Below are 16,937 nucleotides of genomic sequence, written 5' to 3'. Positions count from 1 at the left end.
GCCGGATGCCGTCGCTTTTGCGGAATTCCTGAACGCAGGCTGCACGCCACACGTTCGAAGAATACAGTCTAACATTCTGAGATCCCTCTCCAGGGCTGGCGCCGGGTTTAACGCGTTTTTTTCAAGTTCTATTTCACCGTCGTCTCAGTTGTCATCTATTCCCTCTCTGCTCGGGATCTTTCTCCGGATACGTGCATATGAATTAACCAGTTTGAACGACGGCAGACGTCTCGCCGCCATCGGGTATTAGTCCGTCGTGAAGCGCAATTGTGAATGGACATACGGACTCTTGTCAGATCGCAGGTGCTATCTGAATTTGTCAAGAGGTAATGCCGCGCCGGCGCGATCCTACTTGTGAAGCTCACGCTTTTCTCCACCTTGCGTGTGCCAGTGACTCTCCTGCTGCGCACGAGGGGGGGGGGCGGCGTTTGCGTGTGCCTCGGAGTTAGCGCGCGCAGTGCCTCATGCGCACGTATCTCGCTCCGCATCTCTACAGGGTACGCGTAGTGCCTGGGTATGAGTACGCCCCGTATGCTGCCTTCAGAGAGCGGTATGCATGTTTCAGCGCCCGAAGGTTTCCGGTTAGATTAAAATGTGAATTCAGGCGCATGTGCCCCGTAGCAGTCTCCATCTTGGAGGGCGGGATCAGCGCTGGTTGCCAGTCTGCTGTCTTACTCGTACTGGGCAGGCCCCGGTTCCGCACGGCTGGGGAACCCATGCGGGCTGAGCTCATCAGGAACCGTGTGAGCAAAGCGCCTGTGACTCGCGCGTATCTAGAGCGCACAAAACAGCTGTACGACAGGCTCTCCAGCGTGACAAAAAATTGCCGCTGCTACTTCGAGCGGCCAGCGACGGTGCGTGAGGGATTAGAAGTCAATCGAACAAGCGAATTTCAGGTTTTCCACGTGCGTTGAATTCCAGGGAGAGGAGCAAGCCCACAAGAGGCTAGATGGGCGAGGCAGCGTAGAAGAAAGCAGTGAAACGATGGAAAGTTTTAGAAAAGTATAGTGGATCCTAGATTGCCGACACCACTCTGGCGTGGAAAGAATAGTACTGATCACTCGTCAGCCAGCGCAGTTACCAGCACACATACAAACAATCTACCTTCGTCACTGAGCACTACACCGGCTACACAAACCACCGGACTCAAGGCTGCCACTGCTCAGGTCATCCCCGAGCAGGTGGCCGCCAAAGGCGGCATAGCCCCGAGGTCAAATTGTGTTGCGCTCCCTCCAGGCAGCAGAGTGACGCCCCCAGGCGCATCGCCCCTTGAGATGCCAAGCGACCGCCAGCTGGCTTTCTCAGTTGTCGAGAGTCCATACATAGAGCATGGCAGTCGGCCTCACTCTGACATTTTTCCACGCGAGCCCGGGCTGGGAGCCGCTGGCGCGCCTCTCGCGCGAAACTCCGGAACTGCGACGACGGTCGCGCACCTCCACACTCGTGGCCCCGCGGCTCAACTGAGCACTTGATTGTCTCTCAATCTCTGAAGAACGTATCGCCCTCGACCGTCTGCTTTGGCCTCGGCGGCTGCCACGCCGGCTGTCTGCGCCTCCAGCAGCAGCTCTCGGAGCGTCGTATCCTGCGACACACATAGCGGCATTATTTTGACATTCACGAGGGGACGCCCGTCACCGGGGCCGGCATTTGCCGCGGACGCAGATCGTCATTGCCTTGCGCGAAGGCCAACGAACAAACAGAGCTAAGCATGACCTCGGACGCCTCGTCTCTCTCACGCCTACCTGGAAGGACTTCCTGAGAAACAGCACAAGGGAGGGGTCGCCTCGGCTCTGTGCTTTATTCAGCAACTGTAAAAGGCGAGGATCCGTCTCATCGGCGGGTGGATCGTCCTCTGCAGCGCCGTTCTCGGCAGTTTTTTCCAAGCTCTCTGGCGCCTTGAAGTCCAGCTTCTTCACTCGGGACCTGGCGCTGCCTGAGTTCGCAAGATAGGCGCAGCATCACAGCAGTACTCCACACGGTCTCTGCCTGTCCAGTCAGGTGTCTGCTTTTCGATGGCAGCTGGATGCCAACTGCTCCCGCGGTTTCCGCACGCACCCACGTGATGTCCTACCCCGCAGGCAGCAGAGCTCTCAGCCCCTCTCTGCATTCGTCTCATGGGGTCGTTTTCGAATTCCACGTATTTTTCTAGTCGGTTTGGCGTGCCCCCTTGTCTCCTCTGCCCCGTGCGCCTACCTTCGTCATCCTCCTCGTCATGCTGCTGGCCGCCTCCCATGAGGCCGCCACCGAGCAAGCTGGAGAACACGTCGCCGCCAAACAGGTGATCAAAAAGACTTCCGCCCCGCGCCCCCCGTCTCCGCGACACCCCGCTGTCTCCTTCGTCGGCTTCCTCCTCTTGTTCCCCAGGCCTTCCTCCGAAGAAGGAGCCGCCGAAGACATCGGCAAAGAGCCGGTCGAATGGACTGCCGCTCCCGAAGGAGCCGCCGCGGGCCATGAACACGCCTGGAGAGATCTGCACAATGCCAGACGCATCGTCGCCTTCTGCGTCGCCGCCTTCCTCGTCCTCGTCGTCCTCCGAGAGCCGGGGTAAGAGGCGACGCGTACGCGACCGCCGCGACTTCCTAGACCGCCCTGCCTCCGTCACTTCAGCCTGCAACACGACAGCAATTCATCGGGCGTGCGGAGTCAGAGGGCAGTCGAAACAGCCAGCTCGCGTTCGCTGGCGTCTGAAGCACGTCTCGGTTCGGCTCGAGGCTATGTGGCATCCCTTACGGGCCGGGCTCCGCCACACTTTGCAACAGGCTCTCGTCTCACGCGCGCCGCACTTTCATCCAGGACACAACTCCTCCATGGTTCCACACACCCCAACCGTCCCCGTTCCCCGCGCCCAGAAATTTGGCCGTCTGCTGAGGACAGGCAGAGACCTAGATCGAAAACGCTCAAAGCATGCAGCCCATCTACGAGGTGGTCTGCTCGGCATGCAGCGCAGGGCGCCCCGGTGGATGCAGAGACAGGCGACCTACCCGCACAGCCTTCCCCGTTCCAGAGGCATCCTTTCCTGCTTTTGAAGAACTTTTCCGGTCCTGGGAACTGCTGAAGACCCTGGCAAACGCGAGGCGGTTGCAGAGGTCGTGCGCCGTTTGGCAGTCCGCGTCGTCCACGCCTCGGTGGCGCAGCTCCCTCCGATATGCGTTCAAGAAAAACTGCTGTTACATGGGAGAGCACGCACACGACCGCCACACGAAGGAAGCAAAGATTAAAAGGTTACGCGAGAGTGCTTCACTGACAAGAGTGTCTGACGGCGGGGTACCCAAGTCCGCTTTTTACCCCAGGAGACGTCGCCGTGTCTGTGTCAGGCCCCGATATCAATTTCGCAACCGCTCCAGGGAAACTCTCACCTTTTTCTCTTCACTCGCGCCGTCGAGGTTTGCCTGAAGCTGTCGCGCCTCGTCTGCGTACGCAGCTACACTGCGCTTTCCTTCGTTTGGCGACCTGCGAAAGCGGGTTTCAGCAACGACACACGAGGCACAATGCACCGATCCCGACAGACCGTAGCAGCAAGTACTGAGGCACCGCCACCCGCTCGCCCAGATCTGCCGTGAAGCACGCTGTAGAAAAAAACCCCTGCGACACCGCCAGCGCGCGTTGAAGTGAGCACACGTGCTGTACCTGGTCTCCGCAGGCTTCTTGCCCTTCTTGGTCTCCTGGGTTGAGTCTGCTGCATCATCTTTGGAGTCTTCGTCTCCCTCAGACGGAATCAGATGAGACGGCAAAGGGAGCCCGGCGCGGACCGCGGCTGCGGCTTCAATGAGGTCATCGAGTCCGTGAGGGGTGATGGGCCTCCCCCTTGCTGCCTTAGTCACTTCTTCCGTGAGAGTGGGGAGCTTCAAGGCGCCGGACTGCAGCGCTGCCGTCAACTCTTCTACCCACTCCTTTTCTGGTACAGAGCACACAGTTGCAAATGCAAGCGCGTCGAGAAACCCCACAACACAGTCTGCTCGCTCCTCCGGCAGGAAAACCTGCCCCCGCCATCAGGCTCCACAGAAGCCCTTCGTACGAGTGGGAATGCGGAAGCGCCCCGCCGGTCATGCAGCCACGCCAGAGCCTGGTAAAAGAAAACTGCAGACGCATGCAACTGCTACGTGGAATCCACACCGTATCCGGACGCTGGCCGATTCCTGCTAAGCCTAGACTCCACCGGACTGCCCCCCCCCTCCACCTCCGACCGACAGGTCGCTGAACCCTGAATCCTCTTCTGTGAACCGCCCCACCCCTGCATTCTATAAGCCGCTGTGCCTAATCCCTAAACACTCACAGCACAGCTGCACTGTGTGCTTACGCGTTCGCGCGACCGGCGCGTCGTCCTCGCTGGACTGCGCGCGCGACGCGGCGGCCTGCAGCGCTGCGGGAGTAGCTCCTGAGAGGTCCGAAGAGAATGGTGTGTCGCGGGGAGACTCTCGGCGTTCCGCCAGCACAACGCCGCGCGGATCGCGCCGAGCTGCGCTGGCGACGCGAACGGGCGCCAGCGCAGTAGGGACGGAGAGGCCAAAAGAGATTGGTGAAGAAAGGAAGCACGAAAAAGCCGCTGCCGAGCCCGAACGCGTGCAAGCCTGGGCGGGAACTGCCGCGCTGGCATTGTAAACGCGCGACGCCTGCAACTCCGGCGTCTGCCCGGACGAAAGAAAGCCCACGCCTCTGCTGAGCTGGCGGCACTGCGCCGGAACGGAGGCGCCGGATTCAGGGGCGAAAACCGACGAAGCAACGGACCACTGGCACCCGCTCTCCGCGGAGAGGTGGAGCGGACGCAGGACGCGGGATGTGGAGTGTGTGGAGGTGAAGCTCGCGAATGATGCCGCGCCCCTCGAGTCGCGCATGAGGGCGTGCGCTCCGTCCGGGAGGGCAATCGCCACGAGGGAGAAGACAAATAACAGCGGCCAAACGGAAACAAGCACGCGGCGCCAGCCGCTGGGGACACCGCCGGCGTTCACCTCCGTCGCCCCCGCAAGGCGCCCGCTGCCGCGTTGCTTCTCTTCCCCAGCGACGTCGCCCGACGCCCTCCCGTCCCCCCCACATGAGAGCTCATGGCCCTGCCCGAGAGTGGAAGTGTCCTCCTTCTCTCTTCTGCACAGGCGCGTCGCCGTCGAATCTGCACCCAGCGAGAGCGCTCCAGCGGAGGTGGGCAACTGCGTACGAGGGCAATTGAGGGCCTCAAGAAACGAATCCGTCCTGGCGCGCCGCGCGCCCACAGGGGCCTCCCTAACCCGGCGGGTGGCTAGAAGGCCCGATCGCGCCGCGCCTGGAACTTCCTGCGGGCTTTCGCCATCAAGGACCGGAGAGGCAGGGCTCGCGACGTTCCGGCGGGCGTACCGCCCCCCATCTGCACCTGTGTGCCGTGCTCGTGGCGCCCACACTAGTGAGCCTTCTCCGCGGCAGGAGTCTCTCACCGGCGCCACCGGAAGACCGGACAAGGGCGCTCGGTGCGGCGCGCCTCCTCCGCCTGTTCCCTCGCCGCGCGTTTCGCAGTCTCTGCTTGAGGTGCTCGGCCCTCGGTGCCGCGCCCGATTTGCCGCAGGCTGGCTCGCATGAGCACGCCGCTGGTGCCGCGCAGAGCCAAGGCGACTCGTGTCAGCCTGGGACCCTGACGAGCTGACCTGTCTGCTGGGTATGCGCCGTGCCGTTCGCATCTCTCCAGCTGCAAAGGACCGACTGCAGACGGGCACACGCTCTGCCGCGGGCACGTCTCTCAAACGCGCTGATCTCCACAAAACGCTGTGTAGCCGGCGCCCTTCGACAGAGGCATCCGACTCTGCTGCACCTCGCCCCTTGTCGCCGAAGCCCCACGCGCGGAAGTCCCCGCTCATCCCGCGAGCGCGTTCACACAAGCTGCCACTGGCGGCCGGAAACAGGATGGAGCGGATTGGAGAGGCGCCCGCTGTTGGCTGGGTTTTCCTTTGCCCGAGGTCAAAGCGAATGTCGTCCGTACACTTCCCTTTCGGCTGCCCTCCGCGCTTGTCTAACCGTTCCCGCGCAGAGAACAGCCCTACACTCTGAGCGCTCGGCCTTCTTCCGCAGACATGCACCCGAACAAACTCCCAAGGGAGGCGGGGGAGGGGGGGGGGGGGGGGGGCGCCAGACGGTGTGGCCTATTTCAGAATGCAAGAAATCGGCAGACCTGCAGAGCAACTCAGGCCCTCGCCCCCGTCCTTTTCACGGTATCGGACCCGTAGGACTGAAGGCCAAGGCGGAAGATCTTCCTTGCACGAGCCCTACTCCGGAGAAATGATCGCCTCGCCAGAACTGAGGTAATGGGGCAAATAAAATGAGCACGGTACGCAAAGAATTCGGACAGAGAAAAGGCGGTGGCTGGGCTCCTCCACGCTGACGGGGAGACGAAGTTTATGCAAAAAATATGAGAAAATAGCAGGAACGGCAAGGCCGGAGTGGCTGGGTCCTGGCACATTCTCTACCAATGTCTTTTCTTTGGACTGACGAAATTCAGGGACCTTGAGGTTGCACGCCAGAAGGGTGTGCGAACGCGGAGACACCGTCCTCGAGGGGCAGTAGCCGCCGCGTGTCACACGCCGATGCACGCGCAGGATCTAGACTTGAGAATTCCTCGCTTGCGAGAACGCAGCGGAAATTACAGTGCTACGTGGCAAAATCATGCGACAAAAATCGCTGCCTCGCATATGCAACTCGTGCAAAACATGTCTGGTTGCAGCGGGACGACTACGAATTTGCAATTGCGTGTCTACTCGTTGGCCGAACGGAGGAAAATGTCGCGATGCATGCATGCCCTGGGAGAAGCCCCCTCTAGCATTGGCTTTGTGTGTTCTGACCCCAGACGCCCAGGGTGGGACTTTTCACTCGGCACTTTAGGAAGAGACACGGGTGTCCAACGCATCTGCACGTCTCCTGCAGTGTGTTTGTAACCAAGTTGTCTTAGCAGCCTTGGAACTTCTCTCCGACGCACTGCGGCACGACGCACAGTGACGCCTGGGAGGCGGTCGCTATACTTTTCATGAGCGCCAGAACTCGGACGAGCCATGCCCCTGTCTCCTTAATCGTTGGCACGCAAGGAATCGACAGCCCGATCTGTACGCAATGGGGACTTCTCTAAGCGTGTCGCCACAGTGGTACGACGGTTGCCGCTGTGGCACTATGAGGAGCAGGTTCAGCTGAGCGCCCGCACAAATGAAACTTCGAATCCCCGCGTGCTCTTCGCTCCCGTCTCTCGATTGCTCAGTGAACATAAGACGCCGATCTGCAGTAGTACAAATAATATGTACACAAATTAGGCGCTAGCGGAACCGAAGCTGAGCTGAGCACTGCTTCCAGGTGCCAGAGTCCGATTCCGTCAAATGGTTGCGCGCAGGCAATTCTCCTGAGATCATGCCCGGTTCTGCAGTTTCTACGGTGCTCCACCGCTCCTGGGTCTCTAGTGGCGCCTTCACAGTGGCCTAGGACACTCGGGCAGTGGAGGTCACAGACAGATACTGTGTGCGGCAGACGCCGCTCATCCAGGTTCCGCCTGGGAAGGAGTTCTTTCTCATGATGCTCATAGCTGTCATATAAACGGCTACTGCCCATTATCAAGCGGCGATGAATACAGGATGTGTGCTCGACGCCCCCCTGCAGTTCCTGAGAAGACTTACTACGCTGGCGACTTCCCTCTTTACGAAGCACAGACACCTATCGTCGAAAAAACGGACCCCACATACACCCCGAGGCTCGCATCGAGAGCCGTTTCCAGCGCAGCAGACTGGTGCTTGCACGGGGCAGCTGCCCGTTTCGCACTGTTATACGGCTGCTCACATTCCTCAGCGCCCGGGGAAATGAAGGTACACATCTACGGAAAAATACTGCCGCGTTCTTTCCACTGCTGGCACACAGTGGGGCCCGCCCTACCCAATGCATGTGGAGCCAACCATCTTGACTGTCGAACCAGGACCAATTGGATTACGAGCGTGAACCAGGAAACAACAGGGAAAAGCGCCGCTTCCCTCAGCCCGGAAGAGGGAGGACGGGAAGGAAAGGAGCGGGGGGCAGCGACTGCTAAAATAGATGAGCTGAACACTCCATACGCCCCAAGTTCCGCAATAGTGGTTGCTTCAGAGCGAGGCCGCCTAGCTGAACTGTCGGCAGCTTCGACCGGATACGAAATTTACGATACATCCTGTTATCCTCCAATTTGCCCACTCGAAGCTACGGGAAACATATTTCGCGCGCCCTCTATCTCCGGTAGCTGCGTCTACGCAGGCCTGTACCGCTCGCCGCCCTCATCGGTTGCATCCGTACAGTAACAGATCACTGAAGACGGGGCGGCCGTGATGCACGGATCGCGGAAACGCTTCGCCTCTTATCACCCGTCTGACCGTATAGAAAATGAGTCACAGTCCGCCGTTGCCATCCTACAGTGGCCGGCATTCGGGTGCCCCCAACCATAAAACATGGTAAAGGCAAAACCGATGCTACGCCTCTCTCAATTCTCTCAGGTTATTGAAAGCAGCTGCAGCCACGCTCTCTCCCCTTCCAGATCCGCGAAGGGTTGAAGGCGGGCGTAGCCAGACTCTACAGCTTCGATCTCCTCTACGACGACAGGCATGGCCAAAGGCCCCACAATTCCCTTAGTGCAATTGCATACTTCGACTCGAGCCGACAAATGAAATAAGAAAACGAATGAGTGCCCGTTGGAAATATCACTGCTCGCTGCGTACTTTAACGCCCCTTGCGAAAAATATCTCTGTGGTCTCCCCGATACGACCAGCGAAACGTCCGTGGTCTGCCCTACGACCCAGCATCACTAGCCTTCAGAACACGTCGTTCCCCCTTGCCACCTCTCAGCGCAGTTCAGCGAAAAACCTTCCGGCAGCGTCGAGCAGTCTACCTACCCACACGGCTGTTCCTGTTCCCCCTTCCCGCTGTGATTTGAGAGGGAAACGTTTGATGGGGAGCTCGGTGGTACTAAACAAGCATGCTGGCAATACTTATCGCAAAGCACCGATGAAATACTGCGAGCCCCGGATTTGTGGCCCGCGCAGCTGTTGCGACAACGGAGCTGAAACCGAGCACGTGTGTGGTGACGCTCTACTCAAATGTAGTGCGCGGTTCTCAAACAACTAGCATATACATGGACCGACCAACATGGAAAACCCGACCTCTCAACTCGGTGTGGCATGTGCACACCTGTTGTGCACAAGCCTGATGCCATCCCGTTCTTTTCTACACTGTTACGCCATGCCTACTGCACACACAGCTATCCACCAGATCTGTTGTTGTTTAGCAGTGCCTTTCCCGGCGATATGTCGTCACACTCTCCCACGTGGCCCCGCGGCAACACAATTTGGCCTCACCGGCATACAGACCGGACCCTCCACTAAGCCACCAATGATGAAAAAGTACGTACCTCTCCGCACTTCGTTTCTCGTGCTTCCACCCTAGTCGGCAGCGACGTTTACGACGCTGGGCTAGAGGTACCAGTCTCTACTCTAGTCAGCACTCACGCAATCGAAGTTCGCCATCCAAGTACGGCTTCCTCTATGTCCCTGCGCAGAGATTCTGTATCAGATAACGTCGCCATTCGCATCCCCGACGCTTCACGGCTGATCGTGGGGCTGCTGTCATCCGACCGACTCTGCATTTCAATGCCTATGTCTCTAGACTCCGTGCGTTTTTCCCCCTCACCGCGGTGGCGGCTCCCTCCAGTTCCACGTGCACCGTTGCTGACGTTTCGCCTCATGCACATGCGATTCTCGGGTAACCACGGTGGAGCGCACCCATCGGGCGCCAACGTGTCCAGAAAGCACTCCCGGCCTTCTGGAACCACGAACAGTGAAATGCAAAACGCACCGATGCTCAGGATTGCAAAGGCGGCGTACGTAGCTGAGCACACGCCACAAAAGCGCAGCAGCACAGCAGCCAAACGTCACGCCGGGGCGCTCGGGACCGCACCGAGGAAACAGGCCTGGGGCTGGATCACCGAAATGCCACATAAATGAGACAGTTAACCCTACACAGTTCGTGTTGCTCCCCAACGGTGCGACTCAGGCCATACTACCTTCGGGCTGACGACAGATCTTGTGCCAACCCAAAACGAACTCTCTCCAACTGTGCATATGCATGTAGAGCAACTAGCAGTGTTTGGCTCGGTATGATGCCGCACACCGACTGCTCCCATCCCTTGACGTGCTAAGCTCGCTCCCACACAACGGAGACAATTATTGTGAGACTGGGATGGAGCTTGCGCGGCCCATGGCGACCCACTAGCAGTGCCGTATTTCACCGTCGTTGGGACGGCCTTAACGACTCACCTAACGGCGGCACTTTGACGAATGCGTCATTTACTAAAAGACGAACCCCGATGTCGAGACAGAAGAACAGCGACATGGTGAAGCCGATTATCAAGCCCCGCAAGCACGTAGGAGTAATCTGAAGAGACAGTGGCAGGCACAGAAGCTGATTCATACAGCGCTCATAGATATATATATCGTGGCACCCTTTCCTTTGCGCGTGGCACAGTCACCTGCATCCACGAGACGTACACATCTGAGACGAACGAGTTCGCGGTGTGCCACCTCACTACGCATTTCCCCTCCGTTATCTTCTTTCCGCGTACCGCCTTCGCCCGCGTGGCCGCCAGCAATGTCATCTGCAATAGCGAATGCTGCAAACAGACAAGTCTACTCGTGTCCGTACTAGTACGCGACTATGGTATACAGTGCACATCGTCTCACAACAAGGGTTCGCAGCCATACAGAAGACCGCACAGGGCGCTCCACCTGGGTATGACGCGCAGCCTCCAGCACGGCCTTACCTCCGCAACGACTCCAAGCAAAAGCGACGACCATCCCAAGTTTTGCCCCAGGACAGCAAAGAGGAGGCCTAAACCGACGAGGACTCCAAACGGCAAAAAACCCGCTGGTGCTCCTCCTTCCGAGCAAGGGTTGAAGGACTCCGATCCGGCTTCGTGGAGGGCGAATTCATTCACGTGAGCGTGCCAGATGAAACCCATCTGGGCAAGCACAGACAAACAACACAACCTCAAAAACGGTCACAGTCAAGCTCTTCAGACACCAGCGGGCACACAGATGCGGAACGCAAAAACCCACAGGACTGTGAGAAAACACATTTATAGCAGCACGAATTGCAGCGCTTGGGAAACAGTGAATTTGCCTTCTCTGCTGCAGCCGCAGAAGCTGCGGGGGTCAAAGCGGCGCATACAAGCATCCATACGCTGCCAGTGTCTGCCTCTTGCCGCAAGCGATGCCAAGGAAAGCAACTGCGTACAGGCAAGTATCTCCGGGGCCTTGCAGGCTTTCGATTAAATCTGAGGGTAGCGCACAGCCGATGTCTTTGCTATTGCACCCTCACTACCACACCACCAACCATGTGGGAAATGCTCACGCTGACTGCCTGTTGTTCGTCTTGCACACTGGCTCACAGAAAGAAGTGTACGGAAATCCACGCGCGTACAGCTGTACTGAGAAGGCATGCCCCACCATCAGCACAGCGAAGGCGGCAGCAGCAGTGCCTGTCCCAACAAGGAGGAGTGGGCGACGACCCCAACTATCGACGAGGATAAAAGCAATTATAACTCCTAATCCCTGACAAACAGTGAACGCACACAACGCCACACAAGGAATAGGGGGCACGTGAAACACTCACGACGGAAAGCTGCCTCCGTCTGCTCGCGATCCGTTTGTGATATCCCAAGAAGTACAAGAGAAAGCACCCGTGCAAAATGGCTCGACTGTGTGCGTGTGAGTGTATGTGTGTAGCGTAACTGTCTATCGTATACGCTCTCAGAAGACGTGCGCGCCATGTTGCCGGAAGGGGAGCTTTGGCTTGTCTTACCTTTGCAGCCCAAGCAGCCAGATTGGCTAGGCGAGTGTCGCAGAGGACGATTCGCGCAGTATTGACACCGTAGAGCGGCTGTCCGAAACTACACCCCGCGAATACCGCAGCGACAGCACACCCCAAGGCGGCCAGCAACTGCCAACCGTGATCTACTACCAGGAGAGAACAGGTCTGAGAGCGATTGGACAGTCACACGGCAACATGAAGAGAGCGTGGTGGAACAGTACATGTGGAAAAGTGAACAGCAGAGCAGATATCGAAGAGCCTCACAAAAGGCATAAGCATGCAGGTTGAGTACAGGGAACTTTAGGTCACACGCTTAACCCAGAGACGGTACCGGTGTCTCCACTGACTTCCCCCCCTCTATTCACATTTTCTGTAGGACCTCACTGATGGCTCTAAGATATGGAACGTGGTCACTGCTCTAACGAGATGACGGTATGTGTCGATTACCTCGTGACAATAGCGCTGCGTTTGTCGAGCGACCCGTGGAGGGATCCGCCCTTCCTGCTGCACAATAATGTCGCCCGCTCGGCCTTCGTCTGCGCCGAGAGCTTCTAGCGCGTGCATCGCTTTGGCAGGTTTCTCCTTTTGAATGAGCCACCTAGGACTCTCGGGAACGAAGAAGAGAAGAAGCAGCAGCTGGAAAGAAACCACACAATACAACCATCATGATGCAGCTACTCAGGGGGGCATCGCGGTCTTATCGAAGACGAAGGGCGACGCCACGAGACCGACACACTCTCACGATCCATCCTCCAGAAGAGCGGGATGTACACCGCAGCGAGCTGCTGGAAAATGAACAGCCGAACGCGAAGACTTTTCCAACGTCGAAGCACGAGCATGGAGATCTCACACACGGAACGATGCTCAATAGATGTGACAACTACGCCTCTAAGGGAACCGCTAACCCGTCAGGCGGCCTGTGGCGGACAAAAGGCAACCTCTTGAAATAGGCAACCATACCTGTACAGCGGCCAGCCCCCCGAGAGAGCCCCCCAGATAACGCCACGCGCTTGCCTGCACGTATGAAACGACCCCGTAAGCGCATAGAGACCCTGAACAGAAACAAAGAAATGGCAGTTGTTCGGGGGAAGATGGGCAAGCCACGAAACCATATCTTGCTCTTAAGACGGAGGTCAATGCCTTTGAAGCTAGGGCGACTAAACGAACACCAGGTCGCAATCGGTTGCTGCTTTACGTGCGCGCCCGGTCCGGTTTCACTAGCTTGTCCTCACCGAATATCGCGAAGATTTGGGACGACACAAGCAGCGCACCCCGGGATTCAAAGGGCGAGATCTCCGCCACATACGCCCCATAGGCGACGCAGCCTGCGCCAATCCCAGCGCCAAACGCGGCTCGGCCCGCGAGTACCACCTGCGTACACAGCCAACGAAGGCATGACAATCTCACGGCAACGATGGATCAGGCAGATAACGAGACGCAAACTAAAGTGGGCTTTGCAATCACGCTCGCAAAGAAGGCAAACACTCAAACCACACGGGCAGAACACCACGGCCAGCAAGGTCAAAACTAGGTGGGATCTATTACTTCCGTGAAGAACGTACCGCATAAGAGTCTGCAGTGGTGACGAGGACTGCGCCAAGAAGGGCCAGGACGTCGGTGACGAAGAAGACGCACCGCCGCCCCCAAGTATCACAGAGAAGTCCACCAAGCGCGGACCCGACCTGAGAACGGATTGAGACACGGCAGCGACAATCGGAGGAGGAGCTGACGAAAGCGCGCGAGCCATACGCGTCCGCAACGGATCTTTCCGCGCCAAGGGAGCTCTCGGCAGTCTTGCGGTGTCTCCGCGTGTGCACTCGCGCACCCTCACACGCAACGGAATAAGCACGAATGTATGACAGATGTGTGGCGTCTACAACGGAAACAACTGTCGCACCGTAGTCACACTACCGTTTCGCAGCGGCTGGCCACAATTCCCGCCGAAGCGCCGTCCGTCCCTGGTTTGCCTGCACGGGGCTTCCACACTGGAAAGGCGTTCCGCACACGCCCTGTGGGATTTCTACTCCCAGGTGCCTCACCGCGAGTCCAGCAGGGAAGACAATACCGAACAGATGCTGAAATGCGCAACCAGCGATACCGCCCTCCTTGGGGCAGGCGATTCCGAAGTTTTCTGCCACAGTCTCGACTGTGGCCAGTGTGGTTGTCGCTTCGAATCCCGCTAGAATGAACACAAACCCCGCCACGAAAACGCTGACCGCGAGAGGCCGGCTCAGCTGCAGATCGTTTGCATCTCGTTCGAGCCGCAATGTCGGTCCCGCGGGTTTTTTGTATCTCCCTTCATGCTCCCTCTCTCCTCGCCCATCGCTGACGTCTTGCTCCGTCGCCACCCCAACGGCTGTCACGTCAGTCGGAAGAGACCAGCCTGAGAGATCCCTGGTTCCTGCATCTGAGTCGCGTCTTCTATCGACGTAGCAAGCCGGCAGAGACATGCAATTTGCCGCGAACGAGCCAGGAGGGAGAGAGACCTCCATGTGCGTGGGCGAGCGGCTTTCGCTGTCCTTCGCCGCCGCGGGTTTCAGAGCTGGCCCAGCGGCAGGCGCTACGTCCCCGCCGCTCACCCGCTCGGAGGGCAACTGCACCGCCTCAAAAACGCCGTCTGCCGGGTGCGTCATTCTGGCCAGAAAACCGAGACGACCCGAGGGGGAAGCATCGGCAGCGGTGTGCGGAACGACCGGTCTGACGGGAAGCCCTGCAGGTCCTGCTGGGAGTAAAAGAAGGAAGACAGCGTTAGAGGTCGGAAAAGCAGAAGACGGGGAACCGCAGAAAAAAAGCGCGAACAACAAAAGGGAGGCGGAAACGGTGGAGGAGAACGGGGATGGACCCCCCGAGACAGAAACCCGAGTGACAGGACGGCGGCTCGCAACGGAAGCGAGACTGCAAACGAGCTCGAGCTCTTGGCGCCCGAGGCAACAAACAGTTGCGCAGCGCGAGGTACGTGGAAAGCGAACGCTCCACCAGAAATACGGGAGGAGCCAGGACTCAACACATGCACATCAGAGTATGAGGTATGAACGCTATGACGAGCCTGGCGCGCCTGTAAGAGACACGTGCGACCGCGGACTGAAGGCACAGGGTTGCGGAGGAGTGCCGCCCGTAGAGGAATGAAAAACACGAGCAACCAGAAGCTCGTGAAGCCGCCAAACGAAAGAATGCCGTCGACAAATACAGACGAGAACGCCGTGCGCCTCCGCTGCGGAGCAACTGCGGCTGTGCGTTACTAGCCCGAGGAGCCTGTGGCATGAATCAAGGGTGACAACAGGACAAAATGCGTGAGAACATTGAAAAGGGTCTCATAAATCAAAAGACAGATCAACAACGACGGATCGTGTGAGGTATCAGGCACACAGAGCCGCGCCGCACCGGCCAGCCATAATGGCACACCGTTAGATAGGAAATATTACACGAATATACAATTCGAAGTAATCTGCGCGCGGGTGCACGTTACGCCTTCCGCTTTATCGCAGGGTGCCGTTCGGAGGGGGGGCATGGCAATGTGTATTATCACTGACGATGCGCGTGACCTGCAACGGCTCGAATTCACAAAAAGGCAGGCATCGCTCACAGCTGAACTCCTGCCTAGAAAGAAGTCTCGAGCTTCCGCCAACTTTACAAAGACGGCAACTAATCGAAAGGGAAGAAGACATTAGGGTTCCTTGGACACGCCAATCATACATCGTCCCGCGGGTAGGCTCGCTAAGACTCATCCGGTGTTTGACTCGAATTGAGGCGACGCCATTGTTCCGCGTCTCAGTCACACCGTCGATGACATCAAACCCAGCGGAAGCACCCTGAGACGGCGGCAGACTTGAGAGCTGGATTCCCTCCGACTTCGGGCGGACATCGACAGCCCCTGACAATAATCGCTGATCCTCGACACGGAATCTCTCCGAGCTGCCACCACGCCAGGTGCCGCCAACAGGGAGAGATGTATGTATGCGTACGACGATACAAGGCTAAGATACAGGTGCACCGTTTGCGCAGGTCGACAGATCAGCCAAGGCGAGAATCTCCGCGATATGACGATGCAGTGAGGCAAAAGCACAGTGGGCGGCGGCGCTTCGGTCGCGGTGTCCGGGTAGCCTTCTCGTACCGGCTAGGTTACGTAACGAAACCGCCCGTATTCGCAAGCGGTCACCGAGGAGACTCGCCGCTCCCTCCGCACACCGGTCACAGCCGACACTTAGGAGAGAAATAGGAACGGTGCCACTTGCAAGCAATCTGTCTGGGTTTTTCTGCGTGATTTCCTCTGAAATTCCCGTTCGCTCATCAGAGATCTCCTCGGTGGTTTTACCGCAGTCGCGCGTAGCAGTTGCTGCTGATCCAGTGGTGGTCGCCCTCGCGAGTCTTGTCCGCGTCTCTGTCAAAAGTCTCGACGGCCGCGGGCAGCGTTGTCTATGCGCGTGAGCAAAGGAGCAATGCACACAACAAGCGGCATGAAGGCGGTACAGTCAGCTGTCGAAACCCCGTGTCACTGGGTGCGGCAGAGGCATATCCACCAGACTTTGTGGCGACAGCTCGCGTGTGGCATCTGATGAGCACGGGTTGGCAGCAATAACCAAAAACCGTGAAAGAACCGAAGGGGCGCAGACGATGTGCCCCCTGGACGGTGGCCGCAGCGTTTCGGGGAAAGACACGGGTTAGATAGACGAACCTACTCTCGAAGCCCCCTGCTGTTCTGAAGAAGGCGGAGAACCTAACATCATTAGTTCAAGGGCAGACTTGCAAGATTTCTGGCGCCTGGAGGCCCGCAGCTTCTTCTTGGCCACTCTGCCGGCAACAACGCGTCCAGGTGGGTAACGAACGCTATCAGAGAACGGGTGCTGGTAACTCAGTCCAGGTAGCGCCTGATCCTCTGGCGGACACTGCGACTGGCCGGTGTGATACAAAATTCGTCCTTTCCGATGGGAAAGGGAGTGAAGGAGAAGCATCGCTCGCAACGGTGTATTGTGAGTAACAACCGGGTTGCGTCAGAGACGCGGTGCTCGACTCAGTGAGAGTAGCCGGCGAAACGGAGGTTTCAGTCACCGCTCTGCAACCATTCACGGAATGCAAGGCAATCCGTTCAGCGGACGTGATTCGTTAGAGCACGCGTCCAT

At 58.2% G+C, this 16,937-nt stretch overlaps 2 protein-coding genes across 2 annotated transcripts; both read right to left on the bottom strand.

Annotated features, from left to right (window-relative positions):
• Window positions 1–1,456: 1,456 nt before the first annotated feature.
• On the bottom strand, window positions 1,457–5,819 carry BESB_013590 (uncharacterized protein; the record flags this gene model as incomplete). Its single annotated transcript, XM_029360089.1, has 7 exons — window positions 1,457–1,582; window positions 1,743–1,933; window positions 2,194–2,608; window positions 2,982–3,164; window positions 3,357–3,450; window positions 3,628–3,895; window positions 4,298–5,819. The coding sequence occupies 7 exons, from the start codon at window positions 5,817–5,819 to the stop codon at window positions 1,457–1,459; spliced, it is 2,799 nt and encodes a 932-aa protein (XP_029216756.1).
• Window positions 5,820–9,457: 3,638 nt separating this feature from the next.
• On the bottom strand, window positions 9,458–14,453 carry BESB_013580 (sugar transporter ST3; the record flags this gene model as incomplete). Its single annotated transcript, XM_029360088.1, has 10 exons — window positions 9,458–9,840; window positions 10,269–10,386; window positions 10,772–10,969; window positions 11,457–11,561; window positions 11,812–11,985; window positions 12,268–12,456; window positions 12,781–12,872; window positions 13,053–13,191; window positions 13,383–13,502; window positions 13,860–14,453. 10 exons carry the CDS (start codon window positions 14,451–14,453, stop codon window positions 9,458–9,460), a joined length of 2,112 nt encoding a protein of 703 aa, XP_029216755.1.
• Window positions 14,454–16,937: the final 2,484 nt, after the last annotated feature.

Source organism: Besnoitia besnoiti, chromosome IX (genome assembly GCF_002563875.1).
Source record: "Besnoitia besnoiti strain Bb-Ger1 chromosome IX, whole genome shotgun sequence".
Taxonomy (NCBI): domain Eukaryota; phylum Apicomplexa; class Conoidasida; order Eucoccidiorida; family Sarcocystidae; genus Besnoitia; species Besnoitia besnoiti.
The sequence above is the reverse complement of the archived record's forward strand: the minus strand, read 5'-3'. Positions and strand labels throughout refer to the sequence as shown.